The 27,536-nt window shown below is 45.1% G+C and overlaps 1 protein-coding gene across 1 annotated transcript in view; it reads right to left on the bottom strand.

The window, feature by feature from the left end:
* tns1b (tensin 1b) overlaps positions 1-27,536 on the bottom strand; it is a 322,987-nt gene that overhangs the window by 120,970 nt on the left and 174,481 nt on the right. The window contains 1 exon segment of the mRNA XM_083777327.1: positions 11,990-12,031. Coding sequence (XP_083633453.1) covers positions 11,990-12,031 — 42 coding nt within the window.

Raw genomic sequence — 27,536 nt, 5'->3', positions numbered from 1 at the left:
TGTAAAAAAGAAAATCAAACATTTGCCACAGACAAGACCAAAGGCCAGTGTGTAAATTCCGTACGCTCAATCTCACTCACTCAGTCATTCATCAAACACATTTGAGGAATGACACGTGATGGCTTGATTTGTGGAATGGACGTAGTTCACGGCCAAAGTCACGGCCCCAAAACAAAAAAGATGAATTCCACACATGGAAATGGGAGTGTAAACTGCATAGTGAATCTGGCCCAAAGTCTTTGCTAAGGACACATTTTGTCAGTGTACGCACAGGCTGATGACCCCTGCACGTCTGGCATAATGTGTGTCACTTAGGGCTGATCATGAAAGTGATCTGGCATAATGTGTGTCACTTAGGGCAGATCATGCAAGTGCAGATTGTAACTAAGCTATCAATGGTGTGTCACATTTGACATGTGAAAATCATTGGTTGTTTGAATGTTGGTGCACCTGGATCAGATTCCACAGATACAGTAGATCTTAGTTCTGGGACAAAATAAGTATGTTGTGATCCTAAAACTGATGCATTGAGTGGATTCCTCAACATTCTTCAAAGAAAAAAACAAATTGGAAAATAGAATAAATGACTGTCTTGATTTGCAAAACTTTGTGAATGGCAACTTGAGGAATATCCTACCATCCTAAATGGATGTTATCAGATGATTTAATCTCCATCATCAGCCCTTATCACGACCATGCAATGGAGCCAGTATGGACATTTCCTACATATTGATGATTGTCCGACGTTGTCCGACTACTTACCCTATTGCTAATCCTAACCCTAAATCTAACCCTAACTCTAACCCTAACCTCAGTCTTAACCGGCCACATAAGTAAACATAAAGGGAAGTAGCGCAGTTTCACAATGTTTTAGCTTTGTAATTTCACGTGTTTCCTAGTCGCCTATACTCGCGGTAGGCAGTAGAGTACAGTATGTACTAAATGTCCATATTACTCCATTGCATGGCCTGATAAGGAACACATTGGTGATTATCGGTTGATAACATTTGAAGCAGGTGCCTATGTCAAATCAAACTGGGTGACCTGTGTCGTGGAAATTTAGAGATAAACACTCTAAGTTACAGTTTGGTGCTGTTTCGGTGCTGTTTGTTTGGGGGTTGTCTGTGTGGGAGAGCTATAAAAGCTGTCGTTTCTTATCACTCTGGGAGCCAGACTGGGGTTTCCGCACAGGTTCGTGTAAGTCTGACTTCTTACTCGAGTAAAATCCTTATACTTCATGACTCCGAATTCTTGTGTTGCCTCATTATTCATTATTGTCTCCACCAGGCCGAAGGCGAGAGTATGTTTTGCACTCCGTCCGTCCGTCCGTCCGTCCGTGTGTGTGTCCGTGAGCAGCTAATCTCGGCCACCGTTAACCCGTTCGAAGCCAAATTTTGCACACACACTCCCTGGATGCCAACAAACTGCCCCAAACTTTCCAGAACGGCCTGTTATAGCGCCACCAGGAGGCCGCTTTGTGCAAAACAAGTCTTTGCACAGTACACCTACAGATTTTGTCCAAACATCACGCAAATTGGTACACAGTCTCTCTAGAGCCATTCAACGAAACCGGTCTTTCAGATTTCTCAGACTCCATCCTGATTTACTTTTGTTGCCCTTTTATCTAACCACCAGATGAAGGCATATATATATATATATATATATATTTAAAGAGGGAAACTGTGAAGTTTTGCCTTTCATGTGTGCATATGAGGGACGGAGGAACAATGTGTGGTTGGTTGAATGACTTACATTTTGAGAAAAGAGTAGTCTATTCAATAAATCATTCATTAAGTTGCCTGCTGTCTAAATAGGGGGACGAGAGATCCTGCCTAGGATATCCTGTTGTTTTAAGCAACGAAAATTGGCTAGTCAGTGTGTGAATGTAGGCCTACTGTGTTTGAGTGTTTTTGCCTATCTGCCTGTGTGTGTGTGTGTGTATGAGTGAGGCAATGTGTCAGGATGACAGAGAGAATAACTATGTGGGAATGGGAGATTTAATAGTCTAAAATTCAGCCTAAAATTAAAATGGAGATATGAGAATGCCTGATATAGAGGTATGCCTAGGAGGTAAAGTAATACATTTTAATCACATGATATCACATAATGAGGCGAGAAAACTGAAAATAGTTCCAGAATATGGATAACAGTAAGGACGTGAACCTAAGGAGAGTGGTATGGTTTCATTTTTCATCTTGGCATAATGGTGGGTTGACATTATAAGATATTCTATTATAGATATTGTTCTGTGCCATATGTGGAGTTAAAGTAATCTTGATGAAATAGTAACTATAAATAGTTCAGTCTATTAACTACATTATATAAATTTTATATATGTAGGGTTAAAGTATTCTTGATAAAAAAGTAACTATAAATACCTCATATGAGCAGTTGAGTGTCTGAATTAGGTCTATTTTATTTTTCTTACTCCTTTTATTTGTTTTTTTGGAAATTTAGAGATAAACATTTAATAATACTCTAAGTTACAGTTTGGTGCTGTTTCGGTGCTGTTTGTTTTATTTTATTTTTATGTCTGTGTGGGAGAGCTATAAAAGCTGTCGTTTCTTATCACTCTGGGAGCCAGACTGGGGTTTCCATGCACAGGTTCGTGTAAGTCTGACTTCTTACTCGAGTAAAATCCTTATACTTCATGACTCCGAATTCTTGTGTTGCCTCATCATTCATTATTATGATTTGTCTTTTGAGCATATGTCCCACAGATTCCATTACACCTGATAAAATGCAAAATGTTACCATGATGCTTTGGTAAATGGTGCTTTTATATAGCGCCTTTATCCAAGGCGCTTTACAGAGATTGTGCATTACATTCACGCATTCACACACACATTCACACACCGATGCCGGAGGAAACCATGCAAGGCACCAACCTGCACATCGGGAGCAAAGGGGTAGAGTCTTGCTCATGGACACTTGGACACCCGGGTTCAAACTGGGAACCTTGCGGTTGCCATCCGGTCACTCTGGCCCCTGACCCCTTAGTGCCCTGTGGAGCCAATCAACTGGAGCCAATCCAGTAGATCCTCATCCTACTGAGCCTCACTCCGCTCAGCTCAGTTCCAATGTTCCTGTGGCCGCAGACCAAGTGATACACAAACTCAAAGCCTCATCTATTTGGGTCTAAGACCAAAGCCTGAATTATATCCACTTAAACCAGCATCCATATAGTGTAGTCTTGCCTAGCCAGACAACTCTTCCACAATCTCCGAATGCCACATAGAGTCTGGAACTGATCACACCTCCAGAAATCAGAGTAATCGGTTTGTCATTTCCGTTCACAAAAATATATTTTAGAGCTTTTTTAGTTTTATTTCCATTTCTGCTAAGCAGCAAGCTACATATGATTTCTATTTATATAAGGATACATTTGTGCAACTGTAAAGACAAATGGAAGTGTGGAGGAGGCTTCACTTCCGCTTTATATTTTACTTATATGATCAGAGCTTCCGTTTCTCCAGAATGTATGACGGAAGCATTCGAAAATTGCGAGAGGCAACAGTCTGGCAACGTGAGACTACAGGAAATAGCAGGTCGACAAGTTCACAGCTCGAGTTAGCTTGTCGACCTGCTATTTTCTGCCAAAGCTTTCCCCACTATGACAGAAAACAGAAAACAATATTAATATGGAGCCCTGAGGGACTCCGGTCAACGATATGGGGTTCAAGAGGTTACACGTTGTATGCCGGTGTCGCACACAGCACATAGATAGACAATCTACAAGCTCATAAATCGATCTAACAACTGCACAGATGAGCTTGTAGATCGGATATCGTCGGTGCACGACAATGGCAAGCAAGGGCCAAGCATAAATCAGGCCTAAACGTTTCAGCATGTCGCCAAGTGGAGTAAAGAGTTGAATGAGGGGGGGGGGGGGGTCGAGGAAAGAGAGAGAGGGAGGGGGGGGGGGGGATTCAAAGATACAATAAAGAAAAACTTTGCCTAAATCTCATTGTCCTGATGCTGAAATCAATAACATAGTGTGTATTGTGTGTGTGGTATTATGCAAAATGTTGACGTAGTGAAACTGTGATGTAATTAAAATCACACCCACTGTGGCTGCTACATGACATCAATGTTTTTGTTTAACTGCAGCAAACAAACTTCAAAAGTCCATTATTCTAAGCTGCCACCTGACATCACGTTTAGTGTCCAAAACAGTGACATCACGTTTAGTGTCCAAAACAGTGACATCACGTTTAGTGTCCAAAACAGTGACATCACGTTTAGTGTCCAAAACAGTGACATCACGTTTAGTGTCCAAAACAGTGACATCACGTTTAGTGTCCAAAACAGTGACATCACGTTTAGTGTCCAAAACAGTGACATCACGTTTAGTGTCCAAAACAGTGACATCACGTTTAGTGTCCAAAACAGTGACATCACGTTTAGTGTCCAAAACAGTGACATCACGTTTAGTGTCCAAAACAGTGACATCACGTTTAGTGTCCAAAACAGTGACATCACGTTTAGTGTCCAAAACAGTGACATCACGTTTAGTGGTCCAAAACAGTGACATCACGTTTAGTGTCCAAAACAGTGACATCACGTTTAGTGTCCAAAACAGTGACATCACGTTTAGTGTCCAAAACAGTGACATCACGTTTAGTGTCCATAGACCTGGTTGCCACTCTGTTTGATAAACAAACATTAAAGGTCCATAGACTTGGTTGCCATAATATGACGTAATCTCAAAAGCCAGACGTCAGAAGAATAGCGCCCCTCAAACACGTGTTATTTCACCGCATCTCGTGTACGAGCTGGCGTTTTCCTGTCGGGACCATTTCACCAGCTGCGTGTTAACCTCAATGGTTCCACTTTGAGCCAATCTGGGCCTTTCTTTTGGTCACTGGGTAAACTACGCCTTCACAGACGGCTAAAGACTAGTAGTAGGAGTCAAAACAAAACACATAAGACTGAACCGCGGAGTCGACCAACAGGCAAACAAAGGAAACATAACATGTTAATTAGAGGCATTTGGAAGTTGGTACAGATTTCTGGGGAGATGGGGTTTGCAGTCGTGCTGGGAAGATGGCAGCCGAATCATACATAGTTTTGGCTACTAATTAGTCCAAAGTGGTGTATATAGTGTTTTATGAGCCACGATATTCCAGTGAAAACGCAACCATCTGGGTGTATAAAAGCATCGCATGGAGCTGTGATCAGTAATAAAGAAAGAAAGGTCCTTTCAATGTGGTTGGACAGGGGGGATTTATGGTTTAAAAAGCTTCCATTCTCATGACTCCACAACAGCAGAACACATTCGTTTAACTCAGAAAAGAATGGAGCCCTTATGTTTACACTTATAAAAGTCAAATCAATATGCGCCGTACACAGCAATATCAATGCACTAATACAAACTAGGCCTAACCATTATAGTTGTCACACATAATGACGTGACATTTTGCGACAGATATTAACAGAGCTATATATACCTGTGTATGAACATGCACCGCCACCAACGAGACTGCCAGTCGACAGTGAATGCCGTCTCCCACACATTGTGAATCGCAAACATTCCCAAACTGCATACATGCTTGCTTGCTCGGATCATTTTCACGGCAGCCCTCCCTTTTAAAAGAGCGAACCAACCACAAGTTAATTAGCATAATCATCACACATGCTTCCTACTGTAAACACCATACTGTACAGTGGACTGGCATCCAAGGCCCCTCCCCTCCTTTTGTGGGGACTGAGGCACACGGACGGACGGACGGACGGACGGACGGACGGGGCGGGCAAGCGAGCGAGCGAGTGAGCGAGGTAGGGGGTGAGAGAAGCGGTGAGCGGTGGTGGGGGGTGGGAAACTGGAGTGGGGGGTCGTCCTTCCAGGCCTGTTTTCTGATGAAAACCATCTGGGGAGGCTGCCTTTACGAGCAGGCCTTACAAATTAACCATCAGAGAATGAGTGAGGGAGTGGGGCGGGGGGGGGGGGGGGGGTAGAACAAGAGACATGGGGGGCTGGTAAACGTCTGCCCAGGAAGAGAGAGAGAGAGAGAGAGAGAGAGAGAGAGAGAGAGAGAGAGAGAGAGAGAGAGAGAGAGAGAGAGAGAGAGAGAGAGAGAGAGAGAGAGAGAGAGAGAGGGAGAAACATTTCCAAACCAACAACAGAGGTGTGCTTGAGCAGCGAACGAACACGAGGAAAAAAAAGTTCTAGGACCCCCCCATCGCTTGCTATATTCAGCCGAGCCCCCTCGCATGTTCCATCCATCCATCCATCCATCCATCCATCCATCCATCCATCCATCCATCCATCCATCCATCCATCCATCCATCCATCGATCCATCCGCCGCTGCTTCCGGGAGAAACCGTAGAGCCATCCATCTGACCATGCAAACTCCATGCATCCTTCCTTCCTTCCTCTTTTCCCTCCTAACCCGGGGCGTCCTCCTACCTTCCTGAACAGGTATCCCGTGCTCCATCGCCACGCCCCGCGCAGCGACGAGAGACGTCTCCTCAAAGACCCCCCGCGGTTCATCTCCCGGGGAGCACTCTCTCTCTCTCTCTCTCTCTCTCTCTCTCTCTCTCCGTCTCTCTGCCTCCTCTATCACTCCTTCTTCCACACAGCAGTGATGTTTTCCCTCGGAACGACTTCTCCCGTCTCTCTCTTTCTCTCTTTCTCGACGGAGGAAGAGGAGGAGGAGGAGGAGGAGAAGAGGAAGAGAAGAAGCGAAAGGAGAGGGCTCTATTTTGGGAGTCAGCAGCGTCTGTCGGCCCACCGCATGCTCCTCGCTCGCTGCAACTCCTCCAGACTGAACCTCTCCTCTAGACCTCCACGCCTCGTCCTATACCGACTGCTTTGTTTTCTCTCTCTCTCTCTCTCTCTCTCTCTCTCTTCCCTCTGTATCGTTAACCCTTCCCACACGCGCTCTCTATCTTGTTACCCCCCGACCCACCCCCCCCACCACACACACACACACACACACACACACACACACACACACACACACACACACACACACACACACACACACACACACTCTCTCCTAAACTTTTCCCTCCCTCCCTCTCTCATCCACATTGAGACTAATTTGCTCCTTTGCCCCCTGTATGTGTTCATGTGTTCCTGCTCTTCCCCACGTGTTCCCCTCTCTCTCTCTCTCTCTCTCTCTCTCTCTCTCTCACACACACACACACACACACACACACACACACACACACACACACACACATACACACACACACACACACACACACACACACACAATCAGCTGAGCATGTTTGTGAAAGACTAAATCATCTTGGTGCGTGCGCGTGTGAGAGAGAGGGAAGTTTACCAAATATTTTCTTTTGGGAGTTGGAGCCGCAACAGTGTCGTTCCAGGCAGAGTATATATATAGTCCCAAGAAGTGGACAGAATACTGAGTACTTACAGAAGTTGTTCAGAGTATATATATATAGTCCCAAGAAGTGGACAGAATACTGAGCACTTACAGAAGTTGTTCTCAAACCTTTTTCATGCCAAGGACTGCAGTCAAATGAATGTAAAAAAATATTCCATATAGTTCTTCAAATCCTTTGCGTTGTTGACACTTTATGAGTTTATAGATCCGCTATTTTCAACATATGCATATGCATTAGATGTATATAATATACGGTAGGGTTTAAAGTGGATAAAATGGTTTAGATGCAATTGATGTTGGTAAGACAATACTTCTACATGCTCTAATTGTGTAAACGTCTTGTGAATTAAGTAATGCAGATGTTAAACAATAATTTAATATAACTCTAACTAAGTTAAAGATCTATAAGGGTCCATTTGGTTAGTCTCCATCATTTAGCTGGGGACCACCTGGAACCCCCTCAAGGACCCTCACTGGTTGAAAACCACTGCTTTACATTATAATGTACTTCACATTCACCCATTCACACACTGGCGGAGTGTTGCGGGTTGTCTGATTTGGCAGTCTTTGTTTCTCTCGAGTAATCTATGTCCACACTGACAAATGTGTCCGTGGCAAGACTTCAGTCACGATGTCTTCATGTGTTTCTTCTAGTAATACTCATTTTGTGCATGGCAAAAAAAACGAATTTTGACAGAAATGTCCACCCAAAGCCAACATGGTGATGATGAGCCCTGCACCCTGCATGTTACGTCATTGAAATGATAGTTCATAATTCCACAAAGCAAGGAATAACTATGAGATTCCAGGAAAACAAAGCGAAGAGCGGAGAGGCCTGCAGTGAAGCGATCCGTGGTGTGGTGCACGGTGCAGGCAGTCATGAGACTGTGTGACGCGTGTGGTGCTCAGAGGCCATGGGCCATGGACCAGCGTCTGCACACACATTGAGGGATTATAACCCATTCTGACCTGAGATCAGATTCATACGAAGGTTTCCACTGGACACACACTGGTCTGATTAACCCATTCTGACCTGAGATCAGATTCTAAAAATGTCAGTCGTTCTTCGATTTTTCAAAAATAGCAGACCTACAAGCTCGTATCGCGCCACTCGGTGGCGCGATATGAGCTTGTAGATCTGCTATTTTTAAATAGCTAAAGCATAACATGATGCCGACACCAAAATGGGTGCCCGGTCAGAAAAACCGTTAAAACACAAGTTCATATTCATTACACGCACACGCACACGCACACACACACACACACGCACACGCACACGCACACGCACACGCACACGCACACGCACACACACACACACACACACTCTCTCTTCTAATGATGGAGTGGTTCACCCCCCACCCATTTATAGGGTGCGGGCCAAATTATTCCCTCAGATGTAAAAGTCATGATCTTAGTGACCCCATCTGTGCTTGATATGACTGTCTAGCATAGGTTGTATCACACACACACACACACACGTACACGCACACGCACACACACACACACACACACACACACACACACACACACACACACACACACACACACACACACACACACACACACACACACAATGGCTCAAAACTTCCCCAAAACTAAAGTAACGGTTCTGGAATCTCAATGAACACCAAAGCCAGCTCAAAATCACATCTACTTGATTGAAGCCTTTGGTTCAATATAGTTGACTTTGTCCACTACAACACACAAGTTAGCAATAATAGCAAAGGAAATGCGCGACACACACACACACACACACACACACACACACACACACACACACACACACACACACACACACACACACACACACACACACACACACACACACACACACACACACACACACACACACACACACACACACACAAAATGGTGATTTGTGTTTATTTTTGTACTTTGTGGAGAAAGTGGGCAGTAACTTTGGCTTTGGGTGGTAACTCCGGGGTGTGTAACTGGAGCCCTCCGTTCCCAGACATAAATACGAGTGGCAGGAAGCTGTGTCATATACAACGGGTGGTGTGTGAGCCGTATACCGCGGCCTTAAGGCAACGCATGAGCGGCTGTGGGCTGACTGATGGATTACACAAACAACACACATTATTGCAAAACGTGAATATAGCAACGAGGAGGAAACCCTGAGGACATGGCCGGCCACTACTGTGCACCCACACTGTGTGTGTGTGTGTGTGTGTGTGTGTGTGTGTGTGTGTGTGTGTGTGTGTGTGTGTGTGTGTGTGTGTACAGTATGTGCACTATGTGCACAGTATGTTCAAACAAGCAAGTCATAATCCAGTGTCATTTGGTTTTGCAAGCCAGTAAGCTCTCTTGAGAGGGTGCGTGCTTGCGTGCGTGCATGTGTGCGTGCGTGCGTGCGTGCGTGCGCACATGTGCCACCACCACGGGCCAGAGGCTTTCCTAAGTCTCATCACGATCACAAGGAACTCATCAGAAAGTCTCACCGTCCAATATCTTCCTACCATCCACAAATACCCATGCAGTTTAGCCACATATAAACCCCAGCACCCCCCAGTCCCGATTCTGGAGGGCGGGGGGGGGGGGGGGGGGGGTGTTAGATGAGTCGGGTTTAAGTGGTTGGGAATGTCAAACAAGTGACCATTTCTTCACCACCACGGAGTTTATATCTGATGGATTTTCAAATACTGCCTGACAAATTTAAAACAATTGCCACACATAAGCCATAGAACCCGGTGCAACAAATCAGTCACACAAATCATGTGCAAGTCACAAAAGCAACATTCCTGGAACTGTCTTGACGTCCCTTTTAGAACCGTTTGAGGTACCACAGGCCCATGATGGGAATAGGACAGGTTTACAACTTATTTTATTTTGCTCTCTCCTTGGAGCCCTCCCTTCTTACATCTCACAAAAGCTTAGACCCCCCCCCCAGCCCTCTGTATGCACAGCTTGTAGCTCTCTGCATGTATGTCATCTCTGTCAGGCTCCCCCCTCCCCTTTTTTAATATCATTACGCAACCGGAAACACAGGAACAGAAACCCATAGTGGTCTCTCTCATACAGAATGGACTTGGCTCCCACCCCAGCAAAGAAATCCCTGTTTGACGTGCTTTAGCTGGAACCCTGGACGTTTCCACTGCTTAGCTCAGCGCCCCGGCATTCAGGCCCCATAGAAATGTGAAACGGAGCGCGTCGTCCAAAAACCAATTATTTGGTCTTTGGACATGATGAGAAAAGTCCTATCAGAGGTATTTATATGAACACTGTATTAAAACAGTAAATCCGATGTGCATTACACTGCACCTTCCTTTGCCTCTCTTTGGTACAGATGGTACAGATAATCACATGAAGCTATATATTACTATACGGCACTACAACAGGCATCACATGTTTAAATTAATCTATTAATTAAGTCTATCCGAAAAGGAGTAACTGGTCAAAACTGTATGCACGTGACAGTGACATCATCAGAATGCAAACAGAATGCAATCAGAATCTGATTGCATTAAACGACGTTAAACTTTGCCACAAGATTTGCCACTAGGGTTGGGATTCTAACGGTTCCGGATCCTTCCCGGATCCCTCTTAACAGTTCCGGTTCCTAACGGTTCCCTTAACCCATTCTGACCTGAGATCAGATTCTAAAAATGTCTTCTACATCCTGACAGTTTTCTGAAAAAGCTATGTTTCTATGTCAGTCGTTCTTCGATTTTTCTAAAATAGCCTATACGTTTTCAATAGCTAAAGCATATCATAATGCTAACACCAAAAGGGGTTCCGGCCCAAAATGGGTTAACGGATCATAATATTATTTTTCCCCCTTTTTTTCTGACATAGATTATGCTTATATTATAACTAACCTAACCAAGTACATAATAAACACAAATTAATTAAATTATTGAAAATGCACTTTACAATTATGGGGTGGAGCTAAATGACGACTGACTACTGATGAGAACCGTTTGGGGAACCGTTAATTAAAAAAACCATGGAACTGGCTCCGGATCCGCAATGTCGGAAATGGACCCGGTTCCGAATCCCAACCCTATTTGCCACTCACTTTATTATGTTTTTTGTGAGGGTACCTATACTACCTACACATGGGGATACGGGGAGAACATACAGAAAGGCCCTTTCGCCAACCCCACCTGCCGGACTCTGATGACGCGGAGGAGAGAACACGGCCACAGCGTCCCCGTTGGGAATCAAACCCAGGACATTCTAGCTGTGAGGCGACAAGCACTATACCGACGTGCGCCGCCGTGCCCCCCGTCCATGAGTTCATGTCATGTTTATACTGCAGCAGCTGCAGCAAACGTTCACAGTTATTCAGGTAAGTTCACTGACATTGGAGAAAACGTAAACATAAGCAAAAATAAATCCAGTAATCACTTGAAGTTTCTTAAAATGCATATACAGTATATATATTGGTAGAATCTGCCTTGTTGTCTGTCTGTCACTGTTTCGTGGTTCACAGAAGCAACAGCTAAGCACGATGGAAAATATGTGGAAGTCTAAATAGTGTCCATATATGTACCGTGTATGGTATAGTCTCACACAACTCAACGTTCATCACTCATCACTGTAGGCCCGGACCAAAGTCCAAGGGCCGAAGGACCAATGTTCAGAACTTAAAAGAAGAGTGTAAACTCACCGTGGTGTCTACATGTCTGAGAGGAAGGTCATTCCCTGGTGCCTGGAGAGTGGAGACAAGAGGAGAGGAGAGATGGAGTGGATAGGAGAGGGAGGAAGAGAGACAAGAGGAGAGGAGAGATGGAGTGGATAGGAGAGGGAGGGAGGAGGATGACAAGTTAGATCAATTTGTCAAAACCTCCAGTATTCATGTTTTTACCAGCAATAGTTTAGTTTCAGAAACGTGATGCAACGTTTGATTTCCTGTTGCACCATTCACACTATAACTATACTGAAACTATAGAGATATCTATAGACATTCTATAGTGTTGTATTTTTTGTAGTTGTTGTGAACTGTTCCATCCACGCACTTGACATAGAACAATTTTTAAAACCATCTATTTTTTTTATAGTTATAGTGCTCAGTGTAAATGGCCTTTAACACCGTAAAAACCTCGATGTTCAATTTTAACTCTGAGGGTGTACAACTTTAACCAAGTGGACCATTTGGTTAAATCTGTACACCCTAACTATACTCAGTTTGTTTGTGCGCAATGTTTGTGTGCAAGCTGGAATGTCTTGAGATTTGGTACTGAAGGTGAAGGAAACAAGTGCAGACAAACATAGAGAGCCAACTCTGGTCTACATTATTTCATGTGGCATTATGCTATATCGAAGTGCAATCCACACTTGCACACTTTCACGTATTCTTTGCCCTAATGTGGTGTGCAGGGAAGCAGCGGGCCACCACCTTGAATGTGAGGGATCATCTGTAACGCTTTGTGTAAATATTTACACAAAGAGACAAGCCAGCTTCCATTAGCCCGAGAGCGGAGTGTCCAGCAATGGACTGCTACAACACCATATACAGCTATGGACAGAGAGGTGTGTGTGTGTGTGTGTGTGTGTGTGTGTGTGTGTGTGTGTGTGTGTGTGTGTGTGTGTGTGTGTGTGTGTGTGTTAAGGGCAGGCTGTACCCTAGACCTTTTTTAGGACTCGAACTTCGGCAGGAATTTTCGAGCGAACATCCGGACCATTTTGTTTCTAATTAATTTAAGAGTTAACCATTGAGATATCCGTCTCAATCAGAGCGCAGCGCGTCTCCCCCGCTCTTTATCAATCTCCCAACACACACACACACACACACACACACACACACACACACACACACACACACACACACACAGCGTGTGCCAGCTGACAGCATAACTTGCTCGTTAGCTGCCCCTCGTTAATTTGTTCCACCTGTGTATGAATGCGGCTTCAGAAGCGCATTGAAGTGGGCACACTGCACAGGGCAAAAGCAGAACGATCCGTGACCGTTTTGCTTAACAATGATCAGAGTTCACTCCTTTTTGGCTATGTGATGCTAGAGAAGAGACCATATGCTAATATATTATGGCTGCTAGTAAGAACAGTTCCCCCTATCAGCGAACATGCTGGTGTGTGTGTGTGTGTGTGTGTGTGTGTGTGTGTGTGTGTGTGTGTGTGTGTGTGTGTGTGTGTGTGTGTGACAGAGGATGTAAATAAATGGAGCTTCAGCGCCCCCACAGACAGAGTATACAGCCGAGAGAGAGAGAGAGAGTGAGAGAGAGAGAGAGAGAGTGAGTGAGTGAGTGAGTGAGTGAGTGAGTGAGTGAGTGAGTGAGAGAGAGAGAGAGAGAGAGAGAGAGAGAGAGAGAGAGAGAGAGAGAGAGAGAGAGAGAGAGAGAGAGAGAGACCTCTGCTCCGAAAGGAAGGAAATTACAAATTACATCACGCCCTTACTTGCTACTTCAGAACTACAGTAGAAACAACAATGCAGCCTTACAGTAGGTTTGTCTGGCTGCTTCTCCAGTCTACAGTCCTTTAGGAATGTGCAGCGAACATGAACACTTTCAACCTGTCAACCTTTCAACGAGCGCAGGACTGCTCAGTCGTGCGCTTATTTCTGGCGAAGAGGTTTGGTACTGAAGGAAACGAGAGCGGACACAAGTACAGAGGCAACTCAGGTCTGAGAGGGTTTAAGTGGTGAAACATGACCCAAAATAGTGAAAATTGCAGATCATCTACAAGCTCACAACTCATCACAGTGCGACGCATTGTGAGCTTGTAGATTGGCTTTATCTGTAAAAAAAAAAACAAGTACAGAAGTATAGGGCCTCGAGTCCACATTTTATTTTACTCTGTCTCGTCTCGGTCTCACCCTTAATTTGACTCTTCCCCCCATCTCCAAAATGATTTCCCTACTGTAGTTTAAATGTTTTCTACTTTGGTGTAATCGTTTCGTTTCCTCTCATCTTTTGGTCTATAACCCGTATAGTGCGCAACTAGCGTGACTAAACGAATTGATTCGCATTATGTGGAACAAAAACAATGCGACGCCGACCGGACCCTGAACCGGATCACACCGCTTTCCCCCGCGGTGGAAAGCACCGTGGTGACGTGAGGATATTTAAACCCTACATGGTTAAGTGGAGTTCCTCAGGGCCCTATGCTAAGGGTATTGTCTATTTTATGTTATTGTGGGAAAAAGCTTTCCCTAAGAAATAGCAGATCGACCAGTTTGTCGATCTGCGATGCTGGGGTTTGAGTGGCTGAGTATATTGAAACAGCTACATCTGGCCCAGGCCGTAGCGTAACGGTCTGGGCACCGGACTGGTGATCCAGTCGCGGTGTGCCGCGGGTTCGACTCCCGAACCCGACACGGCCTTTACCGCATGTCATCCCCCCATCTCTCTCCCGTTTCCTGTCAGCCTACTATCTGTCCCTTAAAAAATCAATAAAAGGCGTAAGCCGCAAAAAAATATCTTAAAAAAAAAAAAGAAACAGCTACATCTGATCCGTCAACTTCTGGAGTGTCTCTGTGCTGCCGGCCGGTGACGCCTTGTTTTCAGCATGGTTATGGTGGTTTCCATGGAAATGGAACGCATGCACAAACATGTGCATTCTTCTGCTAAAAGATCTCTGTGTTTGGACGGATTCATATGCCATTGATTGCATGCCTCAAAAATATTCATAGGAGCATCACAGGTTAAAGGAGAATTACCGTAAAATGACGATAATAATCTATTGATCAGTTGAAGCAAAAAAAATAAAAGAGTGCTTCTTGGCATCTGTATTTAGATGGCTCACAAATCTATCTATGGCTTTCTTTGACTTGGTAAGCATTTGTAACTCAAATCTTTGCTTCTGCATGGATGTCCCTGGCACAACATATTGTTTAGATGGGGGTCCACAGCCGGCACAACATATTGTTTAGATGGGGGTCCACAGCCGAATACACATCAACATATTGTTTAGATGGGGGTCCACAGCCACACAACATATTGTTTAGATGGGGGTCCACAGCCACACAACATATTGTTTAGATGGGGGTCCACAGCCACACAACATATTGTTTAGATGGGGGTCCACAGCCACACAACATATTGTTTAGATGGGGGTCCACAGCCACACAACATATTGTTTAGATGGGGGTCCACAGCCACACAACATATTGTTTAGATGGGGGTCCACAGCCCAATACACAACATATTGTTTAGATGGGGGTCCACAGCCCAATACACAACATATTGTTTAGATGGGGGTCCACAGCCACACAACATATTGTTTAGATGGGGGTCCACAGCCACACAACATATTGTTTAGATGGGGGTCCACAGCCACACAACATATTGTTTAGATGGGGGTCCACAGCCTTCTGCATGGATGTCCCTGGCACAACATATTGTTTAGATGGGGGTCCACAGCCTGGCACAACATATTGTTTAGATGGGGGTCCACAGCCTGGCACAACATATTGTTTTGATGGGGGTCCACAGCCTGGCACAACATATTGTTTAGATGGGGGTCCACAGCCTGGCACAACATATTGTTTAGATGGGGGTCCACAGCCTGGCACAACATATTGTTTTGATGGGGGTCCACAGCCTGGCACAACATATTGTTTTGATGGGGGTCCACAGCCTGGCACAACATATTGTTTTGATGGGGGTCCACAGCCTGGCACAACATATTGTTTAGATGGGGGTCCACAGCCTGGCACAACATATTGTTTAGATGGGGGTCCACAGCCTGGCACAACATATTGTTTTGATGGGGGTCCACAGCCTGGCACAACATATTGTTTTGATGGGGGTCCACAGCCTGGCACAACATATTGTTTAGATGGGGGTCCACAGCCTGGCACAACATATTGTTTTGATGGGGGTCCACAGCCTGGCACAACATATTGTTTTGATGGGGGTCCACAGCCTGGCACAACATATTGTTTTGATGGGGGTCCACAGCCTGGCACAACATATTGTTTAGATGGGGGTCCACAGCCTGGCACAACATATTGTTTAGATGGGGGTCCACAGCCTGGCACAACATATTGTTTTGATGGGGGTCCACAGCCTGGCACAACATATTGTTTTGATGGGGGTCCACAGCCTGGCACAACATATTGTTTAGATGGGGGTCCACAGCCTGGCACAACATATTGTTTAGATGGGGGTCCACAGCCTGGCACAACATATTGTTTTGATGGGGGTCCACAGCCTGGCACAACATATTGTTTTGATGGGGGTCCACAGCCTGGCACAACATATTGTTTAGATGGGGGTCCACAGCCTGGCACAACATATTGTTTAGATGGGGGTCCACAGCCTTCTGCATGGATGTCCCTGGCACAACATATTGTTTAGATGGGGGTCCACAGGCACAACATATTGTTTAGATGGGGGTCCACAGCCGAATACACAACATATTGTTTAGATGGGGGTCTAGATGGGGGTTTAGATGGGGGTCCACAGCCGAATACACATCATTTTTGAGGGTCTTTGACATGAAAACGTTTGTGAACTACTGCTGTAGAGGACAGTGACAGGGTCAGAGATAGAGTGTGTGTGAGAGAGAGAGAGAGAGAGAGAGAGAGAGAATTGCAGCTTGTACTGTACATACTGTACATACAGTATCTTATTGAAGAGACTAGACAGACGTTTGTCAGCTGTTTGGTATAGTCTGTTACTCTGAGCCTCTCAAAGTAACACACACACACACACACACACACACACACACACACACACACACACACACACACACACACACACACACACACACACACACACACACACACACACACACACACACACGGTGTGCAACATAAATGCAATATAAATTCGAACACATAACATAACTTGGATTATACAACAGGTCGTTTCGAGGAAGCAATCTGAGCTGCCTTTTAGCCGTGCTTTAGACGACCGTATAGGAACGCCTAATCAAAACATATAGAGATCAGCTTCTCTGTTCTCCCAGAGCGCTGCCGACATGGGTTGCTATAGGCTAGCGAGTTTCTTGGTACAATGGTCGTAGTGGCTATATCTGTCATTACAAAATTATGATATTTTTTTGGTGAATATCTTAGTTTTAAGAGTAACTGGTGCATAATTGCAATATTACACTCGAGGGTGTTCTTTATCGTCATTAATGCACTTCTGTGCTGCCATTCAGAGTTCCTGCAGCATCGCAGGCGTGCATTAATGGCCGTAAAGAACACCCTTAGTGTAATATTGTCACGATCAGAGTCAGAGGTGTAGGACCCAAGCGCAGGACAAGGCAGAGACTGAGGCAGACACAAGGCAGGTCGAGTGCACGGTGGTTTAATATCCAAAAACCGTACAGGAACAAAACACAGGAAACACGGGGAAACTAGGGATAACTAGGAGCAAGACAAATAACACTAGGACTAGGAAAATACAATGAATCACGAGGAGCTAGAATACACTGACAACAATTTACGAAGCAACAAAGAACTGAAAACACAAGGGCATACTTATAGACATGGGATAACTAGACACAGGTGAACAAAACTCAAATCAAGAAAGGGATTGGCTGGGGGACTAAGAGGACACAGGTGGAAAACAAAGACTGATCACAACACAGGTTAGACAAGGCAGGTACAGAACTACAGGGGCAGACAGGAAGGCACAAAACAATACTACAAAATAAAAGGTACACAAGAAAACAATAACACGTCACAGAACGTGCCAAATATTGCTTAACTGTATCTTTGCCCACTGAGAGTCTCATTGTCTCATTCTATAATAAAGCACAGTATAGATTGGCTATTTTCAGCATGCAAAAATCTGACATTACGGCCTGCTATCGATTTCTATAGATTTATTTGGCTAAAACTAGACTAACACTAAAACATTTTCTTTTAGTTGACAAAAATGTGACTAAAACTAAATCAAAATGTGTATAGTGTCCCATTGGAGAAGTCCATACAGCAGAACTGTGAGGCACAGCGACACTCCAGTAGAATTTAAACAGTGAAGCCAGAGGGGAAATTATAGTCTGACTGCACTAGACCCAGAATATAACCCTCCATACTGCCAGACTAAACCACTGACCAGAGAGAGAGAAACAATGTCAGAGACGTGTGTGTGTGTGTGTGTGCGTGTGTGTGTGTGTGTGTGTGTGTGTGTGTGTGTGTGTGTGTGTGTGTGAGGGTGTGTGTGTGTGTGCGTGTGTGTGTGTGTGTGTGTGTGCGTGCGTGCGTGCGTGCGTGCGTGCGTGCGTGCGTGCGTTCGTGCGTGCGTTCGTGCGTGCGTGCGGATGGTTGTGGAAGCTGGACGGTTATACTGTACAAATTATTTGGGGATTTCTATAGGCTTACATTGAGGAAAACAGATTCAGGCTGTTATTAGACGTACACTTGGTTCATAGTTAGCGTGCTGTAGTGTACACCAACAATTTATTGATCGACACACTACAAGTTGTGTAGATTGACTATTTTCGGCTTCATTCTGAAATGTTGAGTGTGTGTGCGACTGTGCGTGTGTGTGTGTGTGAGAAAGAGAGAGAGACTTGTGCACTGTCCAAGCTTCTCCCTGGATACTGTGGATAACAAGACATACTAGGGAGCATGGTGGGAGAGCAGTCATGCATGCAACCGTGTGACTGACGGACGGACGGACGGACAGACGGGCGGGCTACATTGCTGACTGACTGACTGACATAATGCCACCCAGCATCACAGAGGAAGGTTTGGCATCATGGCTTTATTATATGTGCCATTTAGAAAATATCACATAACAGCTTACCCAACAACTGCCCTACGCTGCTTTCTTGTGGTGTGTTATTGTTGTGTCTCTGTTTCTGTGACGCTTCCTCTGTGAGTCTCTGTGTGTGTGTGTGTGTGTGTGTGTGTGTGTGTGTGTGTGTGTGTGTGTGTGTGTGTGTGTGTGTGTGTGTGTGTGTGCGTGTGTGCGTACATTCGTGCGTGCGTGCGTGAGCGTGAATGGGTTGTTGACTTGTTGTGTGTCTGGGAGACAGGCAGTGTTGCCTCTAGGACACTGTTTCCCAAACACTGGGTCGGGACCCGTTTGTGGGTCGCGGACACATTGCAACGGGTCCAGCTTGTGAGCTTGTAGATCTGGTATTTTCACTGGTTTGGTCCCGGGGGAATGTATTGGGTATAATTTCTCTTTTGGGTCTGTGAAGCAGTGCTCTATAGGAACCGGCAGACATGCGGTTCTGTGGGCTCTAAATGCAGAGACCGTGGATCGCATGGCCTGATGCAAAACAACTGCCTATTGTATTGCATTGAATCGTATTTCTACACATACACACAGCAGGTACAGAGGAATACTGAACAAGCAAACAAGCAGACATACTCTGAGGTTTGCATTGTCATTTGGTTTTGCAAGCCAGACAGCTCGCTCTCTTGAGTGTGTGTGTGTGTGTGTGTGTGTGTGTGTGTGTGTGTGTGTGTGTGTGTGTGTGTGTGTGTGTGTGCGTGCCGCACGAGCATGTTGGGAGTGGCTGAGACTACAATCACATCTGATTACTATAGTCATGACTGCCAGACTTAGTGATATGACTTTGGTTTTGGTTTTGTGTGAGGAAATTGCACTTCCAACCTGCTTGCAGGAGTAACACATGTGGAGGTTTTGCTGCAACAAGACCATCCTAACTGTGCCAGGCCAAGCTTTTAAAAGTACACTGGAATTAACCTTCAAGGACTAACCTGTCATTGACTAAACCTTCTGGCATTGCACTTTTCAGCAATGTCACTGAGTGTGTCTATGTGCGTGTGCCCGTGCGTGTGTGTATGCGTGCGTGCATGCGTGCGCGCGTTGTGTGTGTGTGTGTGTTTTGTGTGTCTAGGCCGACCTTCCCCTTGAGTCCCTCACTAGGTCTCAAACTTCGGCCAACTGAGCTAATTCAGGGACAAGGACGAAGACTCCATCCGGACGTCCTGGTCTCAACTCTTATTGTCTCTTCGTCGCTCCATCGCAGTGGAAAGTAATGAAATGCATGTACTTAAGTACTGCACTTTTTGCACAAAAAGTACTACACTTTTGCTTCTAACTCCACTACACCTCAAAGGCAAATAATTGTATTAATAATAATATAATTTACCCCAATACATTTATTTGACAGCTTTAGTTACTTGAATTCTTATTAAAAAACATACATCAACCACTTCTGTGCTATTTTTTCAATCTAAAAGTGAGCTTATTAGATCTGCTATTTTCAAAATATTTGTAAAACGTTTGAAAACTTGAAATGAATATTCCAGAAAAATACCGTCACAATCATTTTAACCACTCTTTCCATATTTTATACTTTGGCTATTAAAAAAATAGATACACAAGCTCACTTTGTCACTTCGTGCCATGCTGCGAGCTTAGACACAAAAGTTTTCACATGAGGGGGGAGGCGTACACATGAGGGGGAGGCGTACACATGAGCGGGGGAGGCTTACAGCTGAACCGAATAGTTTTTTTAGGGGTCCTTGACATGAAAAGGTTTGAGAACCACCACCACCCACACCCACACCCACACCCATGTGCCTCCTTCTCACATGAGAGGCACGGAGACTCCTTTGACCCATTCCATCTAAATTATAGCTCACCACCGCGTGACATGTCAGGGAAAGAAGAGGTACAGTAGCTAACAACCCCCCCTCCATACACACACACACACACACACACACACACACACACACACACACACACACACACACACATCCAGAGGAGCAGCAGGCTGTGAGCCTGGCCAGAACACAGCCTCCAGAGAAATGACCCAGAGCTATATATATACTGTACTGGTCTGGAGAGACCAAGAGACATGGCCCCAATTCAGCCACCACTAGGCTCAGCGCTAGCTAGACAGAGTTTGCTTTTGTTGTGTTGTGTTGTGTTGTGTTGTGTTGTCGTGTGTGTGTGCGTGTGTGTGTGTGTGTGTGTGTGTGTGTGTGTGCACACACAGACCAAGGGTGTGTTGTAAGCACCACTCATCCCTTCCTCTCTCCTCCTCCTAGTCTCTCTCTCTCTCTCTCTCTCTCTCTCTCTCTCTCTCCCCCCGTAAATGGCCCCTTCCATTTTCAGGCCATTTGTTTTCATTGGGAGGCTATGTTAAAATCACACACCGCGGGCCCCAAAAATACATCCACAGAAATGCCTCATGACTTCACTTCTAGACTGGCACTTTGGACAACATCCCACATACTATCTCATTCTCAGGCCTACCGAGGGCTTTGTAGTCCTAATGTGATTTTGTTTGGAGGCGAAACAACAAAGCGTGCATTTTTTTTTTCAATTTAGTTTTAATTTTCATTTTGAAGCATGCCATGCCATTCCAAAGCAGTGCAGATGAAACGCTTGGTTAACCCATTCTGAACGGGCACCCATTTTGGTGTCAGCATCATGTTATGCTTTAGCTATTGAAAAATAGCAGATCTACAAGCTCATATCGCGCCACCGAGTGGCGCGATACGAGCTTGTAGGTCTGCTATTTTTGAAAAAATCGAAGAACGACTGACATTTTTAGAATCTGATCTCAGGTCAGAATGGATTAACAAGCCATCTTGAACTACGTGGCACTAAATCACGTGCGAGGGTCCTAATTTGCAGAGAATGAAACATGTCAGGGGAACTTAAGAAGAGAAGGGGGGAAAGAAAAGAAGAAATATATATCGTCTCTGTCGAGCAGAAACCTCATATTATGTCCAAAACTGTGACCTTTCATGCAGGATTCAAATGTATAAGATTGCAAAAGTAGCCGATCTAATTAGGCTCAAAATGCGGCATAAGTTGCAAATCTGCTACTTTTGATGCTTTTGTGTGACGCTGTACTATGATCATTGATAATCACTGTATGCTTTTGTGTGACGCTGTACTTTTGATGCTTTTGTATGACGCTGTACTATATGATCAAGTAAGACATTCGTTTACGGGAAAAAAGGAGATAAGAGGTTTCTGCCCGACAACAACGATATACATTTTGAAAGTGTTTTTTTTTTCTTCATGGTTTACCCCTGGCGGCTGATTTATGCCCCAATGAAAATTCCTCAAACCATGCCGGTTGGAGTGTGTGTGTGTGGCTGTGTGTGTGTGTGTGTGTGTGTGTGTGTGTGTGTGTGTGGCTGTGTGTGTGTGTGTGTGTGTGTGTGTGTGTGTGTGTGTGTGTGTGTGTGTGTGTGCGTCGTGCCTGCATGCATGCGTGCGTGCATGAGAGCGTGCGTGCCTGCCTGCATGAGAGAGAGAGAGATCAGAGAGAGACACAGGGGAGGTGAGATCCCTGTACTCCAGGGGTTTTCAACTGATTGTGAACAAGGGACCACCACCCTGACTTAGAATCAACCTGGGGACCACTATTGTGTTGGGTGGGGGATATATTGGCTAAGATTAGTGCTTTTGTAAGTTAACACTTGCTATGCATCCCATGTGTATACTGTACATCCCACTGTTTCTCAACCGTTGACTACTACTGGTAAAATGTCCTAATAATAATGACTCAACCAGACAATCCGCTGCACTTCCCCCTTCTTGAGAATCTTAACTCCCTTTTTCTGTTGAATTTCTTGAACTCCAACTTGCCAGTAAATGACTACATGGATGGACTCATCATAGGTCACCAGGTCATTCAGTTCACGGTTTCTCAACTAGTGGAAGGAACATTTAAAACAAATAAAAAAAATCCTACAAAATGCATGGTCAGGGACCACATGCAATACCTCCACGGACCACCAGTGGTCCACGGACCACCTGTTGAAAACCCATGCTGTACTCTATCTCTGTCACTCAGGTAAAAAAAAATATATATTTGTAAATTAATTTGAGCAGTAGCTACAGTATACTGCGAACTTGCAGGCAGTATATAGGCTACTGCATGCAGTATTTAACCCATTGAGACCTGAGACTAGATTCTAAATCATGACAGTTTTCTGAAAAACCACTCAACCTTTAAACCTATGTTTCTGTATCAGTGGCACCGGCACTCAACCTTTAAAACTATATGTTTCTGTATCAGTGGCACCGGCACTCAAACTTTAAACCTATGTTTCTGTATCAGTGGCACCGACACTCAAACTTTAAACCTATGTTTCTGTATCAGTGGCACCGGCACTCAACCTTTAAACCTATGTTTCTGTATCAGTGGCACCGGCACTCAACCTTTAAACCTATGTTTCTGTATCAGTGGCACCGGCACTCAACCTTTAAACCTATGTTTCTGTATCAGTGGCACCGGCACTCAACCTTTAAACCTATGTTTCTGTATCAGTGGCACCGGCACTCAACCTTTAAACCTATGTTTCTGTATCAGTGGCACCGGCACTCAACCTTTAAACCTATATGTTTCTGTATCAGTGGCACCGGCACTCAACCTTTAAACCTATATGTTTCTGTATCAGTGGCACCGGCACTCAACCTTTAAACCTATATGTTTCTGTATCAGTGGCACCGGCACTCAACCTTTAAACCTATGTTTCTGTATCAGTGGCACCGGCACTCAACCTTTAAACCTATGTTTCTGTATCAGTGGCACCGGCACTCAACCTTTAAACCTATGTTTCTGTATCAGTGGCACCGGCACTCAACCTTTAAACCTATGTTTCTGTATCAGTGGCACCGGCACTCAACCTTTAAACCTATGTTTCTGTATCAGTGGCACCGGCACTCAACCTTTAAACCTATGTTTCTGTATCAGTGGCACCGGCACTCAACCTTTAAACCTATGTTTCTGTATCAGTGGCACCGGCACTCAAACTTTTGAGCGGTGCCTCCGCTCCATTACGGAGCTATGTTCGTCCGTATGTCTAGAATTATGTCTGTAAGTATGTCTGCAGTCTCTGTGTCTGTATGTCCGAGCACGGAAATCTGCAACACCTAAAGTGTCCGGTAGAGTACAGCACAGAGTAAAGTGGCATATAGGGGGTACACTACGGTACGAGCCCTGGGCCGTTCCTGGGGCTCTGGATGTTTTGGGGACCCCCACACGGACTCCCCGGGGACCCCCACATGATAACTGACATTTCTCGACTGTTTCGGACGTGCGCCAGCTCCCCGGAACCAGACCGCCCCCTCCTGGCCGTGTTCCTTGGGGTCTGGATGTTCTGGGGACTCCCTGGGGACCCCCACATGGGTTCCCGGGGACCCCCCCCCAGGGACCCCCACAAGGTAATTCTGTCATTTCTCGACCGTTTCGGACGTGGATCCCCACACGGTAACTCTGTCATTTCTCAAACAATAAATGTATAGTTGCACCGCTCACTTCACACAGGTGTGATTTTTCATGTCAAGGACCACCAAAATTGGCCGTCGACCCCCATCTGAAAATGTTTTACGCCAGCAGATATACAAACTCAGGTGCCGCACTATGAGCTTGTATATCTGCTATTTTTCAGTTCAAAGCGGGTCTGGTGTTCTGGTATCTGCCATGGGTCTGGTGTTCTGTTTAACAGGCTGGTATCTTCCCTGGGTCTGGTGTTCTGTTTAACAGGCTGGTATCTGCCCTGGGTCTGGTGTTCTGTTTAACAGGCTGGTATCTGCCCTGGGTCTGGTGTTCTGTTTAACAGGCTGGTATCTGCCCTGGGTCTGGTGTTCTGTATAACAGGCTGGTATCTTCCCTGGGTCTGGTGTTCTGTATAACAGGCTGGTATCTTCCCTGGGTCTGATGTTCTGTTTAACAGGCTGGTATCTGCCCTGGGTCTGGTGTTCTGTATAACAGGCTGGTATCTGCCCTGGGTCTGGTGTTCTGTTTAACAGGCTGGTATCTGCCCTGGGTCTGGTGTTCTGTTTAACAGGCTGGTATCTGCCCTGGGTCTGGTGTTCTGTTTAACAGGCTGGTATCTGCCCTGGGTCTGGTGTTCTGTTTAACAGGCTGGTATCTGCCCTGGGTCTGGTGTTCTGTATAACAGGCTGGTATCTGCCCTGGGTCTGGTGTTCTGTTTAACAGGCTGGTATCTTCCCTGGGTCTGGTGGTCTGTTTAACAGGCTGGTATCTTCCCTGGGTCTGGTGTTCTGTTTAACAGGCTGGTATCTGCCCTGGGTCTGGTGTTCTGTATAACAGGCTGGTATCTTCCCTGGGTCTGGTGTTCTGTATAGCAGGCTGGTATCTGCCCTGGGTCTGGGACAGCACGTGCAGGGCATTGGCAACAATGCCATGCACAGCACCCACAGCACCTTCTAGTGGTACTAAACATGAACTGCACGTCCATTTCCATGAAGCATGTGGCTCTCTGAAACGTTCTGTTTTCAAGGAGCATCCATCATTCAGGTCAGGACCCTTCATCATTCATTCATTCATTCAGGTCAGGACCCTTCATCATTCATTCATTCATTCAGGTCAGGACCCTTCATAATTCATCCATCATTCAGGTCAGGACCCTTCATAATTCATTCAGGTCAGGACCCTTCATAATTCATCCATCATTCAGGTCAGGACCCTTCATAATTCATCCATTCATTCAGGTCAGGACCCTTCATAATTCATCCATCATTCAGGTCAGGACCCTTCATAATTCATTCATTCATTCAGGTCAGGACCCTTCATAATCCATCCATCATTCAGGTCAGGACCCTTCATAATTCATCCATCATTCAGGTCAGGACCCTTCATAATTCATCCATCATTCAGGTCAGGACCCTTCATAATTCATCCATCATTCAGGTCAGGACCCTTCATAATTCATCCATCATTCAGGTCAGGACCCTTCATAATTCATCCATCATTCAGGTCAGGACCCTTCATAATCCATCCATCATTCAGGTCAGGACCCTTCATAATTCATTCATTCAGGTCAGGACCCTTCATAATTAATTCATTCATTCAGGTCAGGACCCTTCATAATCCATCCATCATTCAGGTCAGGACCCTTCATAATCCATCCATCATTCAGGTCAGGACCCTTCATCATTCATTCATTCAGGTCAGGACCCTTCATAATTCATTCACTCATTCAGGTCAGGACCCTTCATAATTCATTCATTCATTCAGGTCAGGACCCTTCGTAATTCATTCATTCATTCAGGTCAGGACCCTTCGTAATTCATTCATTCATTCAGGTCAGGACCCTTCATAATCCATCCATCATTCAGGTCAGGACCCTTCATAATTCAACCATCATTCAGGTCAGGACCCTTCATAATTCATCCATCATTCAGGTCAGGACCCTTCATAATTCATCCATCATTCAGGTCAGGACCCTTCATCATTCTCTGACTGTGACTGGAAGACAGCCAAGGCTTAGAGCCTGCGAGTTTACAGTCTACTCAGGGGGATTGGAAAACAAAACAAAAAACTAAATGAAATAAAAATGAACTGTAATGGGAAAATGACATTTCAGTCTATGTGAGCTAACTAAGAACTGAGAAAATACTCTTCCACCTGTTACCAGCAGTCAACAACCTATTTTTGTTTAGACTAGCAGACTAGAACAACAGCATACAAGGACATGTGTTAAACCATATAAGGCTATGTGTTGAAGAAGTGTCTTGTTGTATTCTCAGCCATGTGTATTTTTATTCTTTGAAGCCTCTCGGAGTGTATAAGAGAGGATGAAAACCTGTAATTGGGAGTTGTCATAATGCTCAGGTGTTGTGCTGCTCCGGGACCGGTCTTGTAATAAACCAGTGATTGTGTTCTCAACACTTTTGACCTCTTACTTGATTTGAACAAATATGGCGCTGTGAGCAGGGTCGTGTTAGTCTGTCCGACCGCACACCTTTTTTCTCATAGAATCAGTTACTCGTTTGTTCGGTGACAGGGCAGAAGACCCTCCCCTGCCCCGAGTTGACTTTGGGGATATTGTGTTTATTTGCTCTTACCCATTTTGGGAGGGAACGCCTTTTGAGCTTGTAGGTCTGCTATTTTTGAAATATCGAAGGACGACTGACATAGAAACATAGCTTTTTCAGAAAACAGGTCAAAATGGGTTAACCCATTCTGAACGGGCACCCATTTTGGTGTTGGCATCATGTTATGCTTTAGCTATTGAAAAATAGCAGATCTACAAGCTCATATCGTGCCACCGAGTGGCGCGATACAAGCTTGTAGGTCTGCTATTTTTGAAAAATCTAAAAAAACGACTGACATTTTTAGAATCTGATCTCAGGTCAGAATGAGTTCATCAGACCAGTGTGTGTCCAGTGGAAACCTCATATGAATCTGATCTCAGGTCAGAATGGGTTCATCAGACCAGTGTGTGTCCAGTGGAAACCTCGTATGAATCTGATCTCAGGTCAGAATGGGTTAAGAAACAGCCGGTAGGCCCAGGCTAGCCTATAGCATCCCATGATGCAGTCTGACGG

The sequence above is a fragment of the Protomyctophum parallelum genome, assembly GCF_964188405.1.
Source record: "Protomyctophum parallelum genome assembly, chromosome: 11".
In the NCBI taxonomy this organism is placed as follows: Eukaryota; Metazoa; Chordata; class Actinopteri; order Myctophiformes; family Myctophidae; genus Protomyctophum; species Protomyctophum parallelum.
The sequence above is the reverse complement of the archived record's forward strand: the minus strand, read 5'-3'. Positions and strand labels throughout refer to the sequence as shown.